Below are 23,503 nucleotides of genomic sequence, written 5' to 3' on the forward strand. Positions count from 1 at the left end.
TAAATATGCAGTATAGAAACTACCATATAATGCAGCAATCTTTTCATAGCTTAACAGTTAGAAATACTACTTTAAAGAAATAGATATTTTATCATGCAGGTGGAAACATGGCATTGTTTCAAAATATTGGGTTTTGGGGAGGAGAGTTAGTTGCTTGCAAATTCCCTTTTCTTCTAGGCAAATGTTGTTGACTTGCTGGAATTTTTTGCAAACTTTTTTTCTTTCTGGCATTTGTTTGTCATTTCTTTCTTTAAGATGTAAATTTGCAAGCAATAATTGATAGCTTTCCTGTTTTAAAAAATGTTCAGGTGTGTTTTGGTGTTTAAGGTAGGATTTTTTTTTAATTCTGAAATTTTGGAAAGGAAGGACATTATTTTATGTTGATTGGGTCATTAAGTAGAGGGACACTTGTCCCTTGTAGTGCAGCTTTATTTTTAACTGAAATTTAAAATTCATTTTAGAGTGCTTATTAAAACATTAAACATCAAAGCAGTTCAGTGATTATTATTATTACAGATTGTTTCACTCAACTTTGATTTATAACTTTGATTATTGATACTGTTATTTCATAATTGTTCATTTGTACTGAGAAAGGGGTGTATTTATCTGTGTTACATAAAATGTGCTTGATTAAAATGCACAAAACTTGATTCCAACAAACATCATCAGTTAAGTAAAAATAATGCTGCTACTTTGTACATATTTACTTAAATTATTTGTTATTAGAAATGTACATACTTATCTTTCATCCCCATATTTCTGAAGAAGTGAAGGTGAGATCTTTTAAAGATTTCATAGTCCTAGTAAATTATAATGACATAAGTCTAGCTCTTACATACTTGCTTCTATACAATACTTTTGTATATAATTAAGCATGTATATCTGCTCAATATTACTTTATTGTAAGTAATGAATCATAATCTACACATTTTATATATTGCAATATGGTCATGGCATTTAATTTCATATCTGAATTTGCAATGAGTTGGAATAACGCAAGCAGTTACTTCTATTGAAAATAACAGACATAAGCAAAATGTGTGCACTTCCTAGTATTATAAGATCTCTGCAGAAAAACATGCCTGTTGTGAAGCTAAAACGTTGTCATTAGTGAGTGGTCCAACCTTAAAGGGTGTATATTAAACATGGAAAGTGGAAGGTGTTTCATATACCTACACTAGATGCAATCTATGTTTCCTACCTGAGGTACAGAGAAAGCACCTGGTTTTATGAGACAGTCAGCCATCAAGGAGAGTAAAGGGGAAACTGCATTAGGGAAACTGCATGACTTGAGACCCCTGAAACATTTCAGCGCAGCTTTATACATAATTTGTAAACGTATTTTTTCCTTTTCACATCAATTTTAATGGGTTTCTTTAAAATGGAACTTTTCCCTCTCTGTTATTGCACATACGTGAAAGGCCTGGTTAGAGATGTATGGGGTTGGAGGTGGCTCAACAGCACTAGTTCTCAATATTTTTAGACTCAAGGTACCTCTTGGGCAATACCCTACTCTTGGCTTTTGTTTGGGTTTATTTTTGGGGGGGGGCGGGTTGACTGCAGAAAAATAACAGCAATTCTGTCGCAAAGAACTCAGACCACAATATGTCAGAATGTTTCTTATTCGAATTCTTGGGTTTATCGTGTAGATTGTGTGTAGATGTTTGCACCCTTAACAGTGCTAATACTGAGCAGCACCCCATGATATGCTTAAAAGGATCCTGTGGTATTCTGAGATTGGCTTAACCTTTTTGCACTGCAGGCCAAATGGGCAGTGCCTGGTCTGTCCACAGAGACAAGGGGACATGGCCAGCTGTGCAGAGGGCAGGGGTGTGGTCTGGCCCCTATCCAGCTGTACATGGGAGAGTGAGGGAAGGGAAGGTGGGGTGGCCCAGCCATGATCCAGCTTGATCCAAATCCTGGACAGGCTCCAGTCTGGCTGCTCATGGCTAGCCTTGCCAAATTTCCCAACCCTTGGGGAGCCTTGCAGGCCTGATGCCATGTCTGCAGACCAAGGTTGGCCTGTGGGCTGGGGGTTGAGCGCCCCTGCTCTACAGGAACCATGCTTCTATTGAGCAAGGGAAGCAGTGGGGAGACTTACGGCATTGATTCTAGCGTCTGAGTTCTCTAGGGCAGGCAGAATCCTGATATTTTTTTAGATGGAAGGATAGTCTTGTCATTAATGCAGAAAAATTGGGAATGAAAAAAGATAGGTCCATTTTGGGCTGCACCATGAATTTTACATGGGAATAACTACGTCATTTAAACACTTTCCTGCTTTCCTTGTGAGGCTTAGTTTGCTAATGTATTTGGTAGGCTCAGATGCTCTGGAGATAAGTATAAAGCCCTATCTGCTTGACAGAAGAGAAGATTTGGAGAGAGATGGTCTAGAATATAATGAAGCGTTGAGCCCTAAGATCCCTAAACATTTCTGTATCCTAGTCCACGAAATCTACATGTTTTCACACCTTGACAGGGGGTGGAGAGGAGCGGAAATACATTCAGGAGGCACAATTTAAAGTTTTCAAGAAGTTGTCCTAATGTTTACAAGACTGAAAAATACTGTAGCACTGTCCTTTGTTCAACTGTATAATAAAAACCAAAACTAAGTATTGGCCTATTGACATCTACAAACTGACCTTTTTGTATACAAGCATTTTTCTTTAATTATTTAAGGCAATCTCACTTGCATGACTTGTTTGAAGAGGAAATGGAATGTCGTGTCTGTTGATGATAAACATAGTGAAACATGCTTGTTCTTCAAGGGCTATTTTAAGTAGCAATTGTGCAAAGTGGTTGCAAGAAGCATTTCTCTCTTGGCAAAACATTTTTACTTGGTAGCCAAATATGAATTATACAGATGTGTGGTTTTTAGATAAAATTCCCACATATTGACTCAGAATCTTTGTTTCAGTTTACACATTGTGTAGATGAATAATTATGTTCCAATAGGACTGTTCAGCAGCTTACCTTAATATCCTAAAATAATTTAATAAAAAAGTAAGCTTGTGGATAAGCTGTGTACTATATGTAGTCTACGAGTTGTTAAAATATTCATAAGGGTTTTCTTGTGTGCATCTTTGCAATGTAAAAGCTGGTCATATCTGTTTAGGTCGGGGCAGGCAATTATTTCAGGCGGAGGGCCACTTACTGAGTTTTGGCAAGTCATTGAGGGCCGCGTGACAGGCAGCCGGGGGCAGATAAATATTAATTTTCTAAATTTTTTAGGGGCCCTGCGGGCCACATATACTGGCCTGTGGGCCACATTTTGCCCACCCCTGGTTTAGGTAGATATAACAAACTAAAGGTAAATTGTTTCTGATCTTCCTCAGGCAGAAGAAGTACTCTTCAAGCTTAGAAAGAAACATGGACAAGAGGGCCCTTCTAAATATACTGAGTACTTCAATTTCCTTATTAATTGATCACAGCTTAGTTAAGAGAACACCCTCTGCCCCTCTAAAAGGCTTAAGCATTCTGTATCTCTGCGTATATCTGATACAGAGAATTTTCTACGGCATTTTACAACTTCCTTTTTGAGAGTGCTATTTCTTTGCCCTTTTATTTAATTTCTCATTAGTTATTTAGGCTTGTGGTTTAGTAGTAGGGTAGTATGATATGAGATGTATACTCTGAACTCTGGGTGTTCTTGGCTCTGCGTTGATTCAGTGTTTAAAAGTTATTTTAACCATTCTGCTTCAGGTGCTTCATCTGTAAATGGATGCAGTGTTCTAAAGTGTCTTTGGATTTTCAAATGGTGTTAAAGGTTAGTAGATGGTTTGCACCATTTTTAGAATTTGGGGAATGTAGGATTGGATAGGGCCTCCTGGACTATTGTGTCCAGCCCTGTGCATTTGCAGGCAGTCTTATACTCAAGGAATCGCCTAAATTGCCATTTGATTAAAAGGAGGTTTGGTTCTACATAATGTACATCATTGACTTTATGGGAACAGTTTGAAAGAACCCATGTGTAATTAAGTAGCTTAAGCTGGTGATTCTTTTCATATTTAATGTGTTGTACAACCAGCAAAATTAAAGGTATGTGATGGTCAGAATCATTCCGTCACAGATGAACTGAACCTGATCAATTGCAGTGACAGTACAGGGATAAAAAGGAAGTAGTAATATTTCTTTTTATGATTTTCAAAGTGTTTCATCTTTCCTAAAACTATGAAAAAACAAGAGATAACATTAGCAGCATGGGTCACAAAGCTCATTAGGAAAGTTAGTAGTATTACATCCTGGTGTCTGTAAATACTGATAGCCTTACTAAAATTAAAGTGTATGAATGTTAAATAGCCTGAAGAATTAGGTTCCAGTTTGACTAACTCAGCATAGTATTACATGTTTTTTAAATGAAGTTGTATGTGTTAATATAGAATGCCTTTCAAACATTTAAAAGAATACAATAGTTCATCTGGATAATTTCTAGTTGTATACATACACAAGGAGAAAATATGATAGAAAATGTACAGAAGTACATTTTATGGATAGATTAAAGCTAAAGAATAACTACTGGTTGAGTACAAGTCAATAGATAATTCTGGTCTAAGGTTGCCATGGAAACAACCAGTGCTTGATATAATTGAGAACATCTTAAAACATCCTGGTGTTTGAATGCTTTTTTCCCTCTGCCATTTTGAATTGCTTTAGACATTTGTAGGTAATACTCGTCAGAACAGAAGTAGTTAATGAGCAAAACTAAGTATTCACATCCTGAATTCATCTGGTGTTTGCTACTGGCATCTTGTATTTCATAGTTCATCAGATCTCGGAGTACTTAATGAAGACAAGCTTTCCGGATTTCTCTGTGCTGTCTATTCTAATTCCTGTGTGTTTGTGTGTTCGAAGTAGAAACACTGATCCTGTAGAGATTAACATAACTTCCTCAACTGTTGGATTAAATTTGTGAGCAATATGTTTCTGAAAGCTAGCTTTTCAACATGAATGGTAAGTTTTTTCTATTACTTCTGACACTATTTTATTTAATACTATTTCTATCTTCACAATAAGGAAATCTTCTAGCTTCCCTCTTCATTTCCCACATATCTGACAGTAAATACATCTACAGTACTAAGCTTTTTTCAAAATGGCAATTATTAAAGGCTTTCAGTACATGTCAGAAATCATGAATTTGAATATCTCAGTTGCTTTGCATCATGGAGATTTACTGTTTTTAAACTGTGTAATATTGCTTAGTCTTACTTACTAATTTAGAATCAGATTATTTTTAAAAAGAAAAAGGCATGACATTTCAGAAGATGAATTTGTAACAATAGCTTGAATTAAATCAGTTTTATTTAAATACTTTATATAGTAATGTTTTATTCAATAATGCTTAAATAAAATATTATGTTTTATTTAATGTTATGTGAATTTGCACAAAACAACTTTTCAAATCAGAGGCTGTATATAATGTTTTGAAACTTATATCCTAGACAGGCTTTCTGTATCGGTGTCCAGCTGCAAGCTTGTTCGGCAATAGCTGTTATTATATATAAATGGTAGGACAGCAGAGTTGTTGAGGGTATTGAGTAGGGATGGTGAGTCTTGCATACATCAGAGCATTTGGCATTTTAGTGTACTACATCTGCTGCAATTCTTTTAGGCAGATTTTTTCTTGCCAAAGACACAGCAATTGCTCATTAACATTTTTATAAAGTAAATTAAATCTTACTGTAAGGAATTATGAAGTAATCTGTTCCATTTTAGAACATCCATCTCAAAGCCGAATCAAAATATATTAATCAGAAATACATACCATTTTCTTCAAAAGTATTTGCTTTGGAATTTGTATATGAGAAGGAAAAATATACCAGTTTCTAAAATGACACCTTTTTATTACAAGCAGGTGGCTTGTACCTTGGAAAAATAAAGCAAAGATTTTTTTTTTTTAATTATTTTGTTGAACTCAAATGAGGTTGTTTGTTTGGTTTTTTTTAAAAGAGGCAATTCAGAGAGAGAGGTTTTGTCTTACCCCCACAAATTAATTGTTGAAAGGGCAATTACTGCTGAGGTTTATCCCACGTGGGTAAAGGTAAGGAAGGAACAGGTGAAGTTATATCACACTTCCCATATCTAACTTCAGTGTAATTCTTTAAATAAAACTGCTTGTTTTAGGAAGCATCTTGACTGAAATGCAGAATATGGCCAGATTTCAGAATAGGGCACATGCAGAGTGAAGACATAGTTACTGAGTTTGATCAGCACTGTGTTTATTCATGATGATTAAATGTTAAACTGAGTGTGAAGAAGTCTAAACATCTAACTCTGACGTCCCTTCTGAATTTTTCACCCACCACCTCCCTGGCTTCTGGATCTCTCTCCTTTTCCTTCTGTCTCTTTCCCTATAATTTGATTTCAGCTTCCATAGAGATTATACTGATGGAGCCAGCTGCATCACTTTTGAATTTTGCAGCTCAGGCAGTTTGTTTTTATTGCATTATATAATAGATCTTGTCTTCTTTTTTAGGAAATGTTTTCTTTAGAAATCAGATTAAGAAGAGGCTATGTATTCTGTGTGGTGGTAGTTCACAAATCTATATCTGTAGATCCTGTGTATCTGACATAAGGAAAATCCTGAACGCATCCAAGAATGGCCCACAATTGCTACAACAGACCATCAAAGCACCCCATAAAGTGAGAGAGTAATTGTGGACCCAAAATGGAAGAGGGTCCAAGCATCATCAAATGAGAGTTAGGGTAACTGTCTTGTTAGTGCAAATGCTTCTCCCATTTACAAAACCATTATATTTTCCCTGGCTTCTTCACTAGAGCTGTGACTATAACTGACCACACTCCAGAACACTTGGCCTATGTGGATTGAAGCTTAACCAGTGCCCCCTTGCCACTGCATTACCAGCATGTACACCACAAAACACCACTTAAGTAGCACTGGAAGTATAACTGGTACAGCCTGTTAAAGGTGTGACTTGTAGCAGTAAACAAGTACCGTTGTACTAGCAGTAATAGAGCTAGCATGAGGAACATCAGTGAAAACATGGTGCCACTAACTTCATCAGCAGGTGTGCAAGCCCACTGGGGATCCTAAACACTTAATTAGGGTACTATCCATGCTGCAGTCTATACTGATGCTATTACTCATGGTAGTTGTCTATTCACATTAATTCTGAAAAACAAAATTCGTACTATGGCATATGTAGGTTGATCTCTTGCAAATCGTAAGACAGTAGCTTTCCAAGAACTTTTAATACAAAATAGAGATTAGGAAAGCACCTTTCTAACGTTTTACATATAACTCCGTTTCCAGACTTAGCAATTTCTCCCTTACCTGAGGTACAATGGTGTTTAGGATCTTTTAGATTGTTGTGTCCTCTACATCTCTCAAAAATTTTAATCATACTACATTGATACAAAGAGATGGAGCCCAATCCTGTAATTATAGAGCCCCTGTTAAATGAATTTTACAAGTGAATGAGGTCATCTGGTCATCTAATAGAAATTTGACAAGATGTAGATTAAAGCTTTCATATGATTTGGAAGTAATTGTGACTGCTGTAGGACTCTGCTCTGTGATCATGATCCTGAACTTAGAAGACTAAATCAAGGTTAAAACTGTCTGGCTGCATCCAGATGAGTATGGATGTGCGTTATATGGCACTATAGACACATCTGAGGTGCCACATACTGGACATTCAGGTGTTCTCTGTGCTGTAAGGGGATATCCAGGGGTCCAAAAACCCTCAGAAAAGAAACCAGAGTGGTGCATACAGGAGCAGTGTGCGCCACTCCAAAACCAGATCCTGGCTGGCCAGAGCCACACTCCAGCTGCCGGCCAGGCTCCATGCACCTGGATTGCTACTGCTACAGCCCAGGCAGGCAGTCTCCCCAGCCCAGGTGGTGGCCCTAGCCTCACCTACCCCACCCTGGACAACTTGCCGCATGCCAGAGGGTATATGGCACAGGTCTTTCCTGGGGACAAATACCCACAGCACAAGGTGTGCCGCTGCTAGTTGTGCATGGGCATTTGGTTCCCAGGGACATGTGGACGTGGCCTTTGTGTTTTAAAGCCCCTGACCCTTTTTTTAAAATAGAACAGATTTTGCCTTGAAAGAATAAATTGGAAAATAAAGTAAAATGTTAGTGATATCTCAGCCACCTGTTTTAAAAGCTCCTTTTATTTGTATTGCTAATGCACTTAAGACTCCTGGTTATAGGTCATGATCCCATCATGCTTGGTGCTCTGCAGATGCAGAACAAATGGATAGTCCCCGTTCCTAAGAGTGTATAATCCTTGTTGAAACCCAGAGATACAAAGTGGAATTAGACGGGAGATTACAAGGAAAAAGAGTATGTGGGGGGCGGGTGGGTGGGGGGAGGTTGGGGTGGAGTATTGAAAGACTTTTGTTTCAGTAAGGCTTTGAAAGAGAATAATGAAGTTGCATTGTAGAAATATACAGCTTTGAGGACAAAATGCAACATGTGTTTGAATACTTAAGTGGCAGTGGAGGCTGGCATCAAAGGCCAATCAGAGATGGGAATCAGCATGTTGATAATAAAGAAGAGTCAATAGGTGAGATTCAGACAAGCAGGAAGTCCCTTGAAAGATGAGACATGTATTTTATATCTGACATGAAGAGGAGACAGTGAAGGCATGCAAAGAAAAGAGGAAGCGGTCAGTGATCTTTGCAGTGACGTTCTGAGAGGATATGAGTAGGGCAGCAGTAATTCTGCCACATCCAGGGAAAAAAGGGACCATGAAATGTTGAGAGCCTGCACAAGAGTTTTAGTTCTACAGATGGATTAAGAAATGATGCGTCTTAAAGATGCTATGCAGAAGAACTGGCAAGATTTAGAAATAGCCTGTATCTAAATACTTACAGCAGTAGTTCCTGAGCTAGAGGTTATGAACCTGAGAGAAATATCAAAAACTGTATGTAACCCCTAAATCTCTAAAGCCTGCATTTACCCATGCACCTGTAACCAGGCAAGTACTTAACATACCTCAGCTGCTCTGAAGTAGCTGTTACTGTTCCTGCAATTACTCTGAAGTAAGTGAAAACTATATTGGGGGCAACTTAACCCTGTTATATTCAGGGGCAAACTGCCTCAGTTTAGCTACCACTGCATAGTAATTAAAATCACACTGACGGTTACTGCAGAGCAGCCGAAGCAACTGCAGGCATATATGGGAGCATGGAACTGCAAAATCTATTGTCTGTAAGATGTAAGTAGCTAGACTGTGGCTAGGAAATATTTGGGAATCATAGACTTGAATACTAGTTGAAGTCAAGAATAAAGCCCAGCCTATGGTATATGGTCCTGTGTTTTGAGACGGGAGGTAGCAGGGAGTGCTTTCAGGCATGTGTGCATGTGTATAGTGTACTGTGTGTATGAAGATTTGTTTTAGTTCTGTCAAGCTTGAGCTGGCAACCAGAGACCCATTAGTAGGGCCCTACCTAAATCACAGTGGGATGAAGGAATTTTCGTCGACAGCACGCAGAGCAGATTTCATAGCCTTTTCGTGGATAGCTTCCTCCCCTCCCCCCCCGCCACTGGCCAAGGGGCCCTGGCAGCCCCATCCCTTGCCACTGATTGGCTGAGAGGCAAAAACTATGGCCTAATTAAATAGCAGAGTCCACAGAAATATCAAATAAATTACGGCATTATTATACGTCTAAGTATTACATTAAATCTAAATTGAAATATATTATGAATATAAATTTATACACGGTATGAGTTGTAACTAATGTGATCTGATCATAACCTATTAGCAGTCTACAAACAGTATAGTAATACCAAATAATGGGTTAGGGTAAATCCACCTTGATAAAAATAATTCATGTTAGCTGTTAAATGCTAGCACACAACATCCACTGGCAGTTGCAGGTGACATCATCTGTCTCTGCTGTGTGAACACTTGTCCATACACTGAGATTGCATGTTCTGCATTCACTGAATTGGTTGGAATGGTAAAGCAGTGTTTTCCTTTGTAGGGATATGGCAACCGATCAGAAACAGACTCCCAAAATACAGTCACAGTCAAAAGCATCTGGCAGTCTTTAACAAAGTTCATATAAGCAGCACATTCCTTGTCATCCAAGGATTGATTTCAGTAGCAGAAGGTCAAAACTCAAAAGGCACCTGACTGGGGGTCAATAATGTGAACAACACTGGGGGAAAAAAAAAGGCAGCTGATTGTATTTGTAGTAGTTATTTAGTTTCCCAGCTATTGCCTGGAACGATTCTTGTATCTGCTGGCTTTCACGTTGATAGTTAGAAAGTTGTTGTGATGCCATGTCTCCAACCCGACATATCAAATCCATCAGCTTGTGTGTTTAGTGGATGAAAGCCTGCCAACTTTCAAACCACAGTAGAAGCTCCATGAACTCGCATTTTCAGCCACAAACTACAACTTGGCAAAACGCTGCTTTACCATTCCAACCAATTCGGCAGATGCAGAACATACTATTTCAGCGGATGGACAAGTGCTCACACTGCAGAAACGGAGGATGTCAGCTGACCCTGCCAGTGGATACTGCATGCTAGTGTTTAACAACTAACAATAATTGTTTTTATCAAGGTTAACATTAATTTAGTATTACTAAAGCTTTTATAGAACACTAATAATAATAACTTCATCTTCAGTATCACCTTGTCTTTAGATTGCATAGTTTAAGCACGCACTGTGCGCTGGGTGCGATTTCATGCTCCTCGCATACATATTGCTGGTAGTACTTCATATTCTATTGTGGTAATGAATGACATTAAACCATAAATTCCACCTTGAGCACTGGCTCTGGTGGAAGTGACACAGTTGCATGTAGATCCCCACTTTGATTAGCAATGGACTCCCAATGTCAAAGTTTAAGGCCTGGACAATATTTGAATGCTTTTTAAAAAAGGAAGCCAAGCGATGCATGTCAGGAAAATATGCGCGCCAGATGTCACTTTTAAAAAGAGGATGTGTGCATTGCAGGTGACATGAATTGGATGTCATTCCATGGAGTACATCAGAGAAAGCTTTGCAATGTTGCATTATCAGACAAATGCTAGATCTTGTTAAATTCTAAGCTGTAGTTTACAACAGCCTTCACTATGGCTTGTGCCAGTGTAGAAAAATTGATAGATGCATGGGGAACCAGCTCTGTTTGAAAAACAGGCAGGTTGTGGTCTGTCCAGCTCCCAGGTACAAATAAAATGTGCAGAACATAGTTATCTTGGGCATCTGTTGCTTCATCTGCTACAATCAAGATTGATTCATATTCTGCAAATGCAGGTTTTGTAGACGGAACATGCGAAGCAATTACTCCTGATAGATAATCTTGGCAAAGCTTCTTTGCACTTGGGATACTGCCAGCATTTGGCATGTGTTTGTTCACATAGTCTCTTAATTCAGGGCTTTCAGTTTTGTCCAGAGGAATGTTGGTGGCCATGAATGCCTCCACTTCCACTAGTGCAAATGTAGCCTCTCTTGTCAGACTGTTTTCAGTGGTTCTTTTAAAGATCAAGGACATAATTGCTTGTTTCTTCCTCTGGCCTTCAGCCTCTGCAGCAGCCTTTTTCTTTATGTGATTTGGACTCTAAATGCCAGTCAATGCTGTTTTTCCTCAATACTTCGAGTCACATTGCACAAAAAACAAAACTGTTTACCACCATCTGCATGAGAGGTTCTCACAGGGAACTGACATGATCCTGAGCTGAAATGTGTTTAGCTTTCTTGAATTTCTTTTCACTCACCTTCAGACTGCAGCATTGAATCTGGCTTCTTAAAAGATGATGCGTAAACCCTTTCACTTTCCTGACTGGTGCCTTCACTGAGTCTGTCACTAGCTCAGCCTCTCAGTAGCTCTCTCAAACCACATGTTCTGTGGCTACAGGGTTTGCCATGCTTCCTTTGTATTCTAGTAAGCTTTTGGGGGAGTGGGGTGCAATTCCATGCTAAATTGCGGGGAAACACCATATTTTCTGGTGATTGCGGAAACTGATATTTTTCATAATTTCCGCAGATATCACAAAACCGATGAGGACAGGTAGCAGAGAGGGACTGAAACTTGAGTTTGGACGGAAGACAACCCTTTGAGTATTAAAGGGTATCTGAATTAGCCACCTTTGTAGTTGTAGTTTGGGGGTGAGATAACCCAGAGAGAAGGGAGCAAGGAACAAAATTTGTGGAATCCCCATAAAGAGTAAAGAGGAAGAGGAGGATCCTCCAAAGTAGCAATTAGACAGTTTGGAGAAGAACCAGGAGTAGACAGTGGCCAAGATTTTAAGAGTATGGTCTGTGGTGTCAGGTCAGGTCAAATCAAGAGTGAGGCTTAGCTAGGAAGAGGCAACTAGATGCTTTGGCGAGTGGTTTTATAGGAATGCAAAAGGAGAAGCTGTATCAGACAAGGTCTAGGATGGGAGTGGAAGAGAAGAGAGGAACTCCAGACAGTGGAACAAAGGGGTTGATGAATTTAAAGATAAAAGGGAGATTAATGCCCATCCCTGCCTCCATTTTTCTCCTTTTTAAGATACAGAAACTAAACTTCTAATTCACACCTTCAGAATGTTAACATTATTGGCAAGGAACTATCAACAGAAGCAACGGAATGTAATGTACAAATTTAATGACTTGTTAATGGAATCTGGGTGACTGAGATACCAATACTTTTTACTAATGCATGATGAGTACCACTTTTTTTGGATCTAGACGTGAAAGTGAAGGATTCCTTAATCATTTATGTTCCTTTGGGCTCATAAGTGCTCTTAGAGACTCAAAGAAAAACCTACAAATGCTGTCTCTGAAGAGCACAGAAAATACAATTAATTGAAAGTGATCCAAATGCAAAAAATTACATCTTTTCCATATGAGTTTGCTGGGACTAATGTGATTTTTCCTTTGGTAATGTTATCTGAGACATTATTACTGGCAATAGCACAAGATATTTTCTTAGGTGTTGAGTCTGGTATATATAGGTCCCGCTGTTTCTTCACACAAGGCATCTAGAAGACTGTGAAACTTAGTGTCTTGGTTACCCCTCTGTAGACACAGGCATGCTGTTTTCACGTTGCTTTGTTTTGTTATCTAGCAATATGCTAAAGAATCCCTCCTTTTAAAAGAAACTTGCAGTGTAGGCAAGAAAATGGGTATATCAAGCAGTTTTTTCCTTTTTTTAATGCATTTCTAAGGCATATATGTACTGTGGAATCTTCTAGTCCAGGGGTGGGCAATTATTTTGACTGGAGGGCTCCATTACTTTTGGGGCCCTCTGAAGGGTGCACACACTCGTGTTCTCATTCACTCTCCTTTGCTTTCTCTCTCCAGGCCCCCCTGAGCTGTAGAAACCACCCCCCCCATACACACCTCCCACCTGAAGCCATAACAGCATGATCCCCTCTGTCTGGAGCTGTAGCATGCCCCAGTCCCCAACCACAGTGTGCCCACCTCTGCTTTACCAGGCGTTCTCGTGCCCGGACTATCAATCTTGCCTGTCCCAGGCTTGTGAGTGGACCCCAAAGGCTACCCTGGCTGACATCCAGGGATCACCTTAACTCGCCTGCCACGACTTTGAATGGAACCTCAGTGGAGGGGTTCCCCTTTGAGGCAGCCTCCAGGGTCATCACGCCTCTCAGCAGGCACTCACGGGGCTCCGACCTCCCCTACACCCCAGCCACTCGCCACTTTCGGTCGCAGGTTTTCTGGCCCTTTGGCGTCCCTGGTTCCACTCGGTTTCTTCCCCAGCCACCCGTGGCCCTCCAGCCCAGAGTCCCAGTGTCCCTGGGTCGCGGCTCAGGTGTGAAGGCTTCGAAGCCCTTGGTCCAAGATCCAACTATCCCATATCCCTAGTGCCCTATTCCAACCACCCTGTGACGTAATGTACAATCCCCACCACCGTGACTGCCAGAGAGATGTGAGCAGTGGACCTGGAGGCCACAAAGGAATAAAGAGTGCCCTTAGCCTACGGGTCTTGTTTTTCCCTGTGCCTAGGTGCCCCAGCCCCGGTTGCTTGCCCCACTCGGGGCTCCTATCTCTCCCCTAGGCTTGACCCTACTTGGGTATGGTGTCACGGTGGGCTCTTCTTGGGATGTTGTGGGCCCATCTGCTAGTTAACCGTCCCTGCTTGGGGTCTTCTGCTGCACCCCGCGGCTATCCCCGTTGGGGTTCCCGTTGGCCCTGCCCTCGTTACCTCCTCTCTGGGCTTCCCTGTAGTTGCTCTTGCCTCCTCGGCACACGTCTCCTCCTCTGCTCTTGCCACTCACCACGGCTCCCTTTGTCAGCATCCCTGCCGGCTTGCTAGTCAGCGTCACTGCCGGCTTGCCAGTTGGTGCCTCCACTGGCTCCACTGCCTGTGCCTCCACTGGCCTCATTGCCGGTGCCTTCGCCGGCTCCGCTGCCGGTGCCTCTGCCGACTTTTCTGCTGGTGCCTTCGCCGGCTCTACTGCTGGCTTCTCTGCCGACTCTGCTGCCGGTGCCTCCGCTGGCTCCGCCCCTGTTGCCCCGGGCTGCCTGACACAGCGGCTGCGCCCTTCAGCGTGTGGGCTTCCCCGCTGAGCCTCCGCTCACTGGCCTCCCTCCTGTGCCTCCGAGGCCGCCTTTTGTTTCTGCCGGGTGGTGTCTTCAGCTGACGTCACCCGGCCCCAGCTGAATATGAACGCAGCTGACGAGCCGCGTGGGCGGTTTCTCTGCACGTGCCTTCTCCTTTCGGCCCCTGCAGATGGTAAGTTGGGGCTTTCTTCTATTTTGGGTTGGGGTTCTCTTGCAACCCCGGCGCCCCTGGTACACAGTTTACACCACCGCCCCCCAGTGCGGCAGAAGTAGCCCTGGGTGGGTGTCAGTATCATCTGTGGACACACCCAGCAGGTTCCATGTGGAGACTGAGGCATCCTCCCAGGTCCACAAATGACCCTGCCTCATCAGCTCTGGACGGAAGCAGTCCCTGCCACCCACCCTGTGCAGAGAAGGCGTTCTGTTTGCCCAGCACCACGTGGCAGTCAGAGCCACCGGCCACCTGCAGGTCAGAGCCCATGAGTTGGTAGCCCCGCCCCCACCCGTGGGCTCCATACGGTCAGTTAGCAGGCCCGGCCTGCAGGCTGTATTTTGCCTTCCCCTGCTCTAGTCCCTAGTTAGCCCCAGCTGTATGTCTAAACATATTCCTCTCTCCTCCCTCAGTGCTGTTTTGTTCGTTTTACAGTTTTTACAAGGTTAAGCTGTTTTATAAATCCTTTGCCTTAGTTTTTTAAAGATAAAACACTACTGTCAGGCACCCATTTTATGGCCAAAGTTATAACTGTAGTTTTGCATCTTTTATTATTGAAATTCTGTATGGCAGTCTTCTAGATTAGATGTCTCCTTCAGCTCCCTGGAGATATTCTAATATTCAGTACATAGTCTAGGTTCTTAATTTCTGAACTCGTCTCCAATTTGATTTTTCCCTTGGAATATATATATATCAGCAACAGTAATTTCTAGCAGGATAGTATATGATCTTGCAGCTACTTCTGCTTAACTACACCTGTTCCTTTAGCAGGACAGTAACATGTTCTAACTTTAAGCTACTCTTATAAAGTGTCTCATTCTCCCTTAAGGTATCTCACTGTTTGGAGAGAAGCTCTTTGTGGTCTGCCCTAGACCACTTAACTTTGAGAAACATGAAGCACCCATTTGCTATGGGATCTAAAGTAGCTGAATGGAAACAAACCATAAGATACAAGATGTGACCAATTGTATGAGATCCCATTGTATCTCTCAAAATAGTTATGTGCCTCCTTATCCAAATACATAGTAAGTTACCACACCTATCTTCTGCTTGCCCCAGGCTCAAAACAGTGAAAAAAATTAGTCTGTGCTTTATGTGCATAGAGTTGTGGAAATTGTTTTTGTTTATGCAAGACTTCCTTTCTCAGGAAGTCGGTCTTTGTGCTATTTAAGGTAAAAAATGAGCCTCTAGTACATCTCAGTTTGTTATTGCAGGGAACCTTTTCCTGTAAGGATTAAAAGTATGCTCCACAAAAGATATTTCAGAATTCTGATGTGTCAGGTTCTAAGATTTTTATATAAAACTTTAGAGGAGTTAAGCTGATTTTATCCTGACAGCCACACCAGGCGTGTCCTATTGGCTCCACCTCAGGGGGGAGGGGGTGTGTGTGTGTGTTCCACCTCAGGGGGGAGGGGGTGTGTGTGTGTGTGTGTGTGTGTGTGTGTGTGTGTGTGTGTGTGTGTGTGTGTGTGTGTGTGTGTGTGTGTGTGTGTGTGTGTGTTACCCAAGCAGAAGGATTTAAGGTCTCGGATAGGAATCAAGTTTAGAAGCAAGCTTAAACAGTAACGGGAACCCCCCAAGAAGACTATGTATCCAGCATTAGGTGTGAGATAACCCTGGCATCTGCTTGCAGGAAATTAATGAATGAAGTAAGATCAGCCACCTGTAAGTCTTTGCATATGTTCTTTAATATTCACATCTTAAATTGTGATCTTAGTGACATCTGCCCAGGAAGTCCTCCATACTGTAGTTCCTTAATTTCTCTTCTCTTTTCTTTTTTAACCTTTTTAATGTTTCATCTTTAACATTCATTATTGTTAGTTATTTGCAAAATAGCACATTGTGAATGCTCCTTTTCCTCCTTTAGACCTTGGATTATGTACTTCTATGAGCAATATGGTCTTTGTTCTTGGTTTTTTTAATCTTTTGTTAAAGTGTGGTTATTAGTCTCAAAATATTGAAGTTCTCTGGTTCTAGATCCCTTTTTAAAATTTGAATTTGAGAGCGCTTTTTCCCTCCAATTAGTCAGGAAAGTTGTGGAAAGACCTGGACATCTACATCACTTAATACGTAAACTGAAACAAGTGTTAGTTTTCTCTGTTTATTGGATCTGGAGTTGCCTGTGTTGAAAAGGTCATTTCTCACATTTTCACTTAAGGGTTCTACATTTCTTGAATGACTTTCTGTTAAGCACTGCTACATTCAGTCTCTGTAGAAAGCCCCAAAGTAAGTAAATTGTATTATTAGTTTTGATTAACATTTAGCAGTTTAGTCTCTCCACGGTCACTGCTGCTTTCATTTTGGGCCACTATTATTTTTTAAGGTAATTAAGTAATATCAGAGTTCACATCTGGAAGTGTATTTGGGTTTACTACCCTCATCAGGTCCACAAGAACTGAAGAAAAGCCATTTCAGCTGTAGGAGTGCTAGTCCAGTTGCGAAAGAGCACATCTTCTGTTGTTTAGAATTCAGTAAAAAAAAAAAAAAAAATAACTTTCTGTTTACTGAAAACACTGTGCTTCTTGAACAGGAGTCTTTTGCAGTTTCAAACCAGAAAACCTAGAGGGAAATACTATTTAGACTTCTGCTTTGTTTGCATTTGTTTTTAGAAATGACTGGAGCTTTAGGACAATAATCATAGTTTATAATAGTTTTGTTTCCTACATGTCATCGTCAGCAATCTCTCAATTTGAAGGTGATCTCTACCATGGCTAATTGATGGGTCTTGAGATGATTTAAGAGTCTGATCCTTGAGCCACAGATCCATCTGCAGAAGTTGCGCCGTTTCCTACAAATAGGCCAGCTACCGACTATATAGCTGCCCTGAGGGTCCAACACAGACATAATTACAATTCTGTAAAGTCCAGGAGTTCAGAATCATGAATAGAATTTATTTTATCTGCCTACTAATTTTGAGCCTTTTGGTGGATCTTGTCAGCTTCAATCTCTATTTGTTGCAAATTAAAATTACTTTCTAAATGTGTGCATGCAGAAATTGAAGGGACTCCGGTTCTGCCTTTGTAGCCCACAGATGCAGCAGTTCTTTCCTCTGTAATTTATTGCTGTATCCTGCATCACCCTCTTTCTTCCTTATGTTTTACCTCTCAGCTCTTCAACCACCACAGCTCTCCCTCTGAGATGTGTTTATAGTGAGTTAAGCAGGTCAGTTAGTAGTGCTGCTCATTTCCTAAAGTTGTGTGCGCGCATGTCTGTCCCCTTGTCCATATTCCAGCATATGTATGGATCTCCTGCAGAACTGTCCCATGAACTTTGATTTAAAGAATCTGGCTCTCATATGTGTCAGAGTCCCCTACTTGCTACTGGTAACTGTTTGTCCCATCAAGCAAGGGATTCACCCCACTAACTATTGTAGAAATTAAAAAAAATAGCTTAAGAAAAAAATCTAGCCCATATAGTTGTGAAAATAATGGATGAAACGCTGAACTGATACAGAGTTTGCTGTTGTTTTGAGGCTACAGATGGTCCTGGTGGTGCTGGAGTTGCTTCTGCTTTGTCAAACAGGATGAAATGAACAGTCCTCCTGCTCAGTCCTACTGCCACTTCAAAATCTGAACAGCAGTTCAAAAGTGACCACAGTTGTGCCATTTTTCTGGTGCTGTTTGGTGTAGGAGAGCACAAAGGGTTGGGAAAGATGAACATAAGAGCTAGAGACTGTATTGTGGAAAAGAAATAGGCTCCCCCCCAAAAAGGAAAGTTATAACTGAGTTAATGTGGGCAGAGAAGACAAACACCAGCTATTTCTTCAAGTGATCACATTGAGGGATTAGGGGGGCATTGAAAGTCTGAAGTTGGTAAAACAGGCAGGATTCCCTGCCATGGTTCATAGACCCAGCATGCTTCTAAGAATCGCAACATGCCTTCCTAGCACCTGGGAGTGAATGCTGGTCATCATGGGAAAGCCCAAGGAGCTTACTAGCCACAGATCAAAATAAAAGATGAGCAGCAAGTGTTTTGTTTATCTTGGTATTAAAGACCATGTTTAGGAATTTAAAATTGCATCCAGTGCTGTAATGTTTGAACACTAATCCTGTAATTTAAGGAAGCCTTATATAATGGAGGCGGGACATTTTCAGACTGGGTCGAGGAGAAGCAGTGGTTACAGTAGCCATAACAGTGTAACTGGTAGTTCAGTAAGCCATTCTCTGTTTGCTGGGCAACTTGTACAAACTACTTAAAGTTCCTCCTTTATAAATAGAATAAGTTATTTAAATTCAAAGTGATTGTATGTAAATTGGCATTTCTCTCATAGGAAACTTCCAACCCTTGCAGTATGTACTCAGTTTTCACCTGTTTAGTGCTATGTTGTATATGCTTAAAAGAATGGAAAATAATGAAGGCTTTCTGCAAAAACCTGGAAATGCCTAATGAAAACTCATGAGTCCATGGAACAGCCTGTTTCACAGGAGAGAACTAGTTTGGCTTTTACCAAGATCTAGCCTCTCAGTACATATTACTGATTTCTTACCAACTGTTCTTCATATTGTCAGGATCTACATATTTTGCCTTTGTTGACTTGAGTCAGTTTTTAGAGAGGTGCTTTAGTTTCTGTTTGAAGCTTGTTTTGTGGTTAGAAAGTTAATTGCAGCTATAAAAGCTAAATTATTTCCTTCAGGCCACTCATGCTTAGTACTTAGGTCTGTTTTCATATTCAAAAACTTTCACATGAATCGACTCTGTGAATTTTCATATTCTTCCCATTTTAAGGAAGGGAAACTTTGAACAAGACCTGTGGCCTCAACAAGACCACACAGACTGTGAGAACTGGATTTAGGATTCTGGAAAATTCCAGTTTTTTATTTAGATCACACTTCTCTCAGTTGGTAGTATGCCAAACACAGAGCATTTATATGTACCTATGTGAAGGGATATGGCTTTAGGGCTATAACATCAAATACTTAATATTTAAAATGAATGAATGATGTAAATATATCATATTTCAAAATAGGATTATCCTGTGAATTCTCTGCATGTGTATTTTGCCATTAATTGTAAACCAGAGATTTGCTAGAAATATATTGTTTTAGGACCTATTACCTTTATACTTTTTTAGTGATTATATTAAAGTTCTGGATTTGCAATTAAATTGTAGTTTTATATAGGGCATTCTAAATTCCAAGCAGAAACTGGCATTTAGCACAGGTGATGAGGGTTGCAGTAGGGCCCAGTGTTTATTCTTAATATGTTTAGTCTTTGCTTTTTTGCCATGGATCCTTTTCAGAAGATTTTCCTGAATATCTCTTTTGTTCTCTCTCATTGGGATGGTGAATGTTCATAAGAGTAGCTAACACAGTCCCCCTCAAAGTATGCACTTAGGTAGAAGGCAGGAGAAGGTGGGAGAAATGCAAGGTCACACTTGCCTATTTGCAGTTCAGGATTAGTTGCATCTCTCACCTATTCTATAGTCTCTCCCGGTGTGTTCCTACATGCAGGAGCATGCGCTTGCAGCAACAAAAATAGTAGCAGCACAAAGTTGTGCTACTACTATTTATCATGGTGCATGCCCCTACACATGTGCTTTGGTGTGGTACAAATTGCCCTGCTTCAGGGAAACTGCCCCCTCCCCACTCTTCCCAGCTCCTGGTGTGCTGGAGGAGCTGGGGGATAACTGAAGGAGTGGAGACTGGCAGCCAGAGTGGCTTCTTGGAGGACCAAGTCTGTTTCTGCTGGCACATACTCCCCTCACATGTGCTGTGCCACTTCTTTGCACCCTTTTTATACTACTGGGATTTCCTGGTAGCAAAATTTGCCCCTGTGCTGCAAAATTGCATCATGGGGCATATTTTAATGTTCTAGGAACATGGTTTGTGGTGCTGCAAAGAGGTTTGCAGGTCAACAAAGTGCACATGCCTGTATGTCTGATGCAGCCTCTGAGTATACTTCCCACATATGAGACCTTAAGCCTTTAACTTTCTTTGGGTGGAGCATGATTCTCTTGCTCTTAGACCAGAAGCAGGGCTACAGTTTCCTGTTCATTGTTTGTACTTACCCAAGCAGGTGCAACTGCATTCAGGTCCTACAGTTCTTCCCTTCAGGAGTTTGTAATGCGTGTTGATTCTAGTGACCAAAAGTGGCCTTCTGAAAGCAAAATATCGTTAATGGAAACAATAGACCTAAAACGTATGAAGAAAAGGGACTTTAAGACCAACAGAAGGTCTTTGTGAATTTCTGCCTGTCTTTGGCCTATTTGGGATGACTTGCATGTTACCCCAGACCTTATTCTGTAGCCCAGAGGTTGGCATCCTTTTGCTGCTGTGGCCTAATACTTGCAACTAGTTTCAACCCCTTCCCCAGCACCCAGGTCTGTTGTGCTTACCCTCACTGTCAGTTGATATCTCCAATGGCAATTTCTGCAGTGAAGGTAAGCTCAAGTGCAAGAGAGCAGCAAATGGGCTGCTGAACAGATGGACAGCATGATGGAGCAATGTGGCACTGACTTCCTCCTCTCCCCTTCCCCTCCTGCTGCTTCAGACCAGATTGTACCTTTCAAGGCCAGATCAAACTTTTTTGTGGGCCAGATCCAGGCTGACCCCTGGCAGGGGCTAAGCATAATTGCAGAGGGATTTAAACCCCCTACCCTGGCCTGTAGGGACCCCAACTAGGTTGAGCCTGGAGGGGGAAGGAGGAAGCAGCTCTTGCCAGGCTTGTCCCCAAGGCCAGACATGGGCAGCACCTCAGGCACAGGGGGAGGATTAAACTTCCCTGTCTCCAGGCAGTCACCTGAGTGCTGCAGCTGCATCAAGCTGTGGGCTGCCCAGAGCTGGGCAGGCTATTCTGCCCCCCTCGCCTCCAGCTGCCACTGTTCCTGCCACCCCTGCCGTACTGTGCCACACCACTCTGAGTGGGTGAACGGAAAGCTTAATCTCTGTGGCTTCTGCCCAGCACATGGGCCTTCAGTTCCCGGGACACCTTCCAGCCCTTCTGCCCACGGGGGTTGCTCGTTGCGCTGGGTGAGTGTAAAGCAGCTGGAGCTAGAGCCAGAGCTCCATGCTTTGGGTGCAAGCTGCAAGGCTGAAGCTTCCCCCACCCCAAGTGGTGCTGCACGGGGCAGCAGGAGCAGCAGCTGCAGCTGGAGGTGAGGGGAGCAGAACAGCCCTGCTGGGCCAAGCCAACTTTCCCTTGTCTTCAGCGGCTACTCTCCCTCCCACTCCTGACCCTTCTGTGCCACTCTGCATATCAGTGGGGCAGAGGGAGCTTCTGCCCAGTGCATGGAGCTCCTGCTGCTTTCTACCTGCTCCACCCATCCGCAGGGGCTGCTCATCATCACACACTGGGTGGGAGAAGCTGGTGGAAGGCAGCCGAGAGCTGGAGCCACTCAAGGCGAGGGGAAACTGGCTTGGCCCAACAGGGCTGTTCTGCTCCCCTTGCCTCCAGCTGCGGCTCCTGCTCCTGCCACTCTGTGCAGTGCTGCTCAGGGCGGAGGGAGCTTCAGCCCCATGTCTTCTACCCAACGCATGGATCTCTGGCTCCAACTCTGGCTGCTTTCAACCCACTCTGCCCACCCAGTGTGATGAATACCCTCTGCAGGCAGAGTTGGTGGAAGGCATCTGGGAGCTGGAGCCATTGCCCCATGCATTGGGTGGGAGGGCGGGAAGCTTCAGCCCCACGGCTTCTGCCCAAAGTGGTATGGCAGGGGTGGCGGCATCTGGAGGCAAGGGAGGCAGAACAGCCTGCCTGGTCCCAGGCAGCCCACAGCTTGTGATGAGGGTGCAGTCACTGGGTGCTCCACAGGATGGGGGGTGCCACTGGTGGCAGCTGCAGCAGGTAGTTGCCGGACAGGGCTGGCAGAGCTGCAGCCTCTGGGAAGGGTCCTTCCCAGCCGGCTGCAGCTCCATGACTCTCCCTTCCTGGCCTGGTCATAGGGAGCTGGGAACAATCTGGCCATGCAGCCCCCATGGCCCCAGCCTGAGCCATAGATGTCTGGGAAGGGCCTGGCCCCCGCAGCCCAGCCCAGGCTGGCCCCTCCATGTCCACCCTTAGCAGCACCCACAGGCCGGCCTGGCTCAGCCCCACAGCCCCGTCGCAGGTGAGGCAGGTGGATAGGGGGGCCATGCCGGCCAGCTCTGGCCAAGCTCCCACCCCTACCTCAGGAGTAGGGAGCAGGGAATGGCTGACAGGGCCTGCTCCACCCCAGCCAGGCAGACCCTGGCTGCAGTCCCCTGGTGAGAGAGGGGTTGGCGGGGGAGAATGAACCCCCTCCCTGCTCCCTTTGCCTTAGGGGACCATGTCAGGCCTGCATCCAGCCACACCCCTGCCCCTACTCTGGCTAGGGAGCAAAGGGGCTGGGCCAGCCGTGCTCTGCAACAGACAACACAGCCAAACCCAGGGCTGAAAAGCATGCTGGGATGCTGGGGGACTCTACCTGAACTTAAACCAGGAAGGTGTCTGGGACAGAAGTTGCATAAACTGGTTTGACCCAAATCAGTCAAGTCTGATATTACATTCAACCAGGCTTATCTTAAGCCAGGTTTGGCCATTTTGAAACTGGTTTATGTGTACTGAATTTATGTTGTTACAGGTTTAAACCAGTTTCTGATCACTTAAACCAGTCTGTGTAACTTCTGTCCCTAGCCCCAGTCAGAAACCAACCTAGCTACTAACTGCAGCTTTTCTATCACTAACTGTACCTTTTCCTCCACCCGTTTCGGCCTTCTCCACTCCAAGTCTCTGCAGAATCAGTGAATGTGTCTGGTGTTCTGGTACCTGCTCCAGTTTCAGAATATTCTACTTCCTGAGGGCACTTTTTGACTATCTAGCTGTTGATTTAACTCAATATATGCATATAG

General features: G+C 42.8%; 1 protein-coding gene across 4 annotated transcripts in view; it reads left to right on the forward strand.

Moving 5' to 3' along the window:
- The window catches only part of PRKACB (protein kinase cAMP-activated catalytic subunit beta), a 121,585-nt gene that overhangs the window by 56,368 nt on the left and 41,714 nt on the right, over positions 1 to 23,503 (forward strand). The window contains exon 1 of one of the 4 annotated variants that reach the window (XM_019489106.2): positions 4,926 to 4,947. The exons of 2 other annotated variants lie outside the window; for them this stretch is intronic. In XM_019489106.2, the coding sequence (XP_019344651.1) occupies positions 4,941 to 4,947 (7 nt within the window). In that variant the 5' untranslated portion in view covers positions 4,926 to 4,940. Of the gene's footprint in view, positions 1 to 4,925; positions 4,948 to 16,257; positions 16,365 to 23,503 lie in introns of those variants that run through there. One more of the 4 variants, XM_014593814.3, reaches the window with a different exon arrangement.

The sequence above is a fragment of the Alligator mississippiensis genome, chromosome 5 (assembly GCF_030867095.1).
Source record: "Alligator mississippiensis isolate rAllMis1 chromosome 5, rAllMis1, whole genome shotgun sequence".
In the NCBI taxonomy this organism is placed as follows: Eukaryota; Metazoa; Chordata; order Crocodylia; family Alligatoridae; genus Alligator; species Alligator mississippiensis.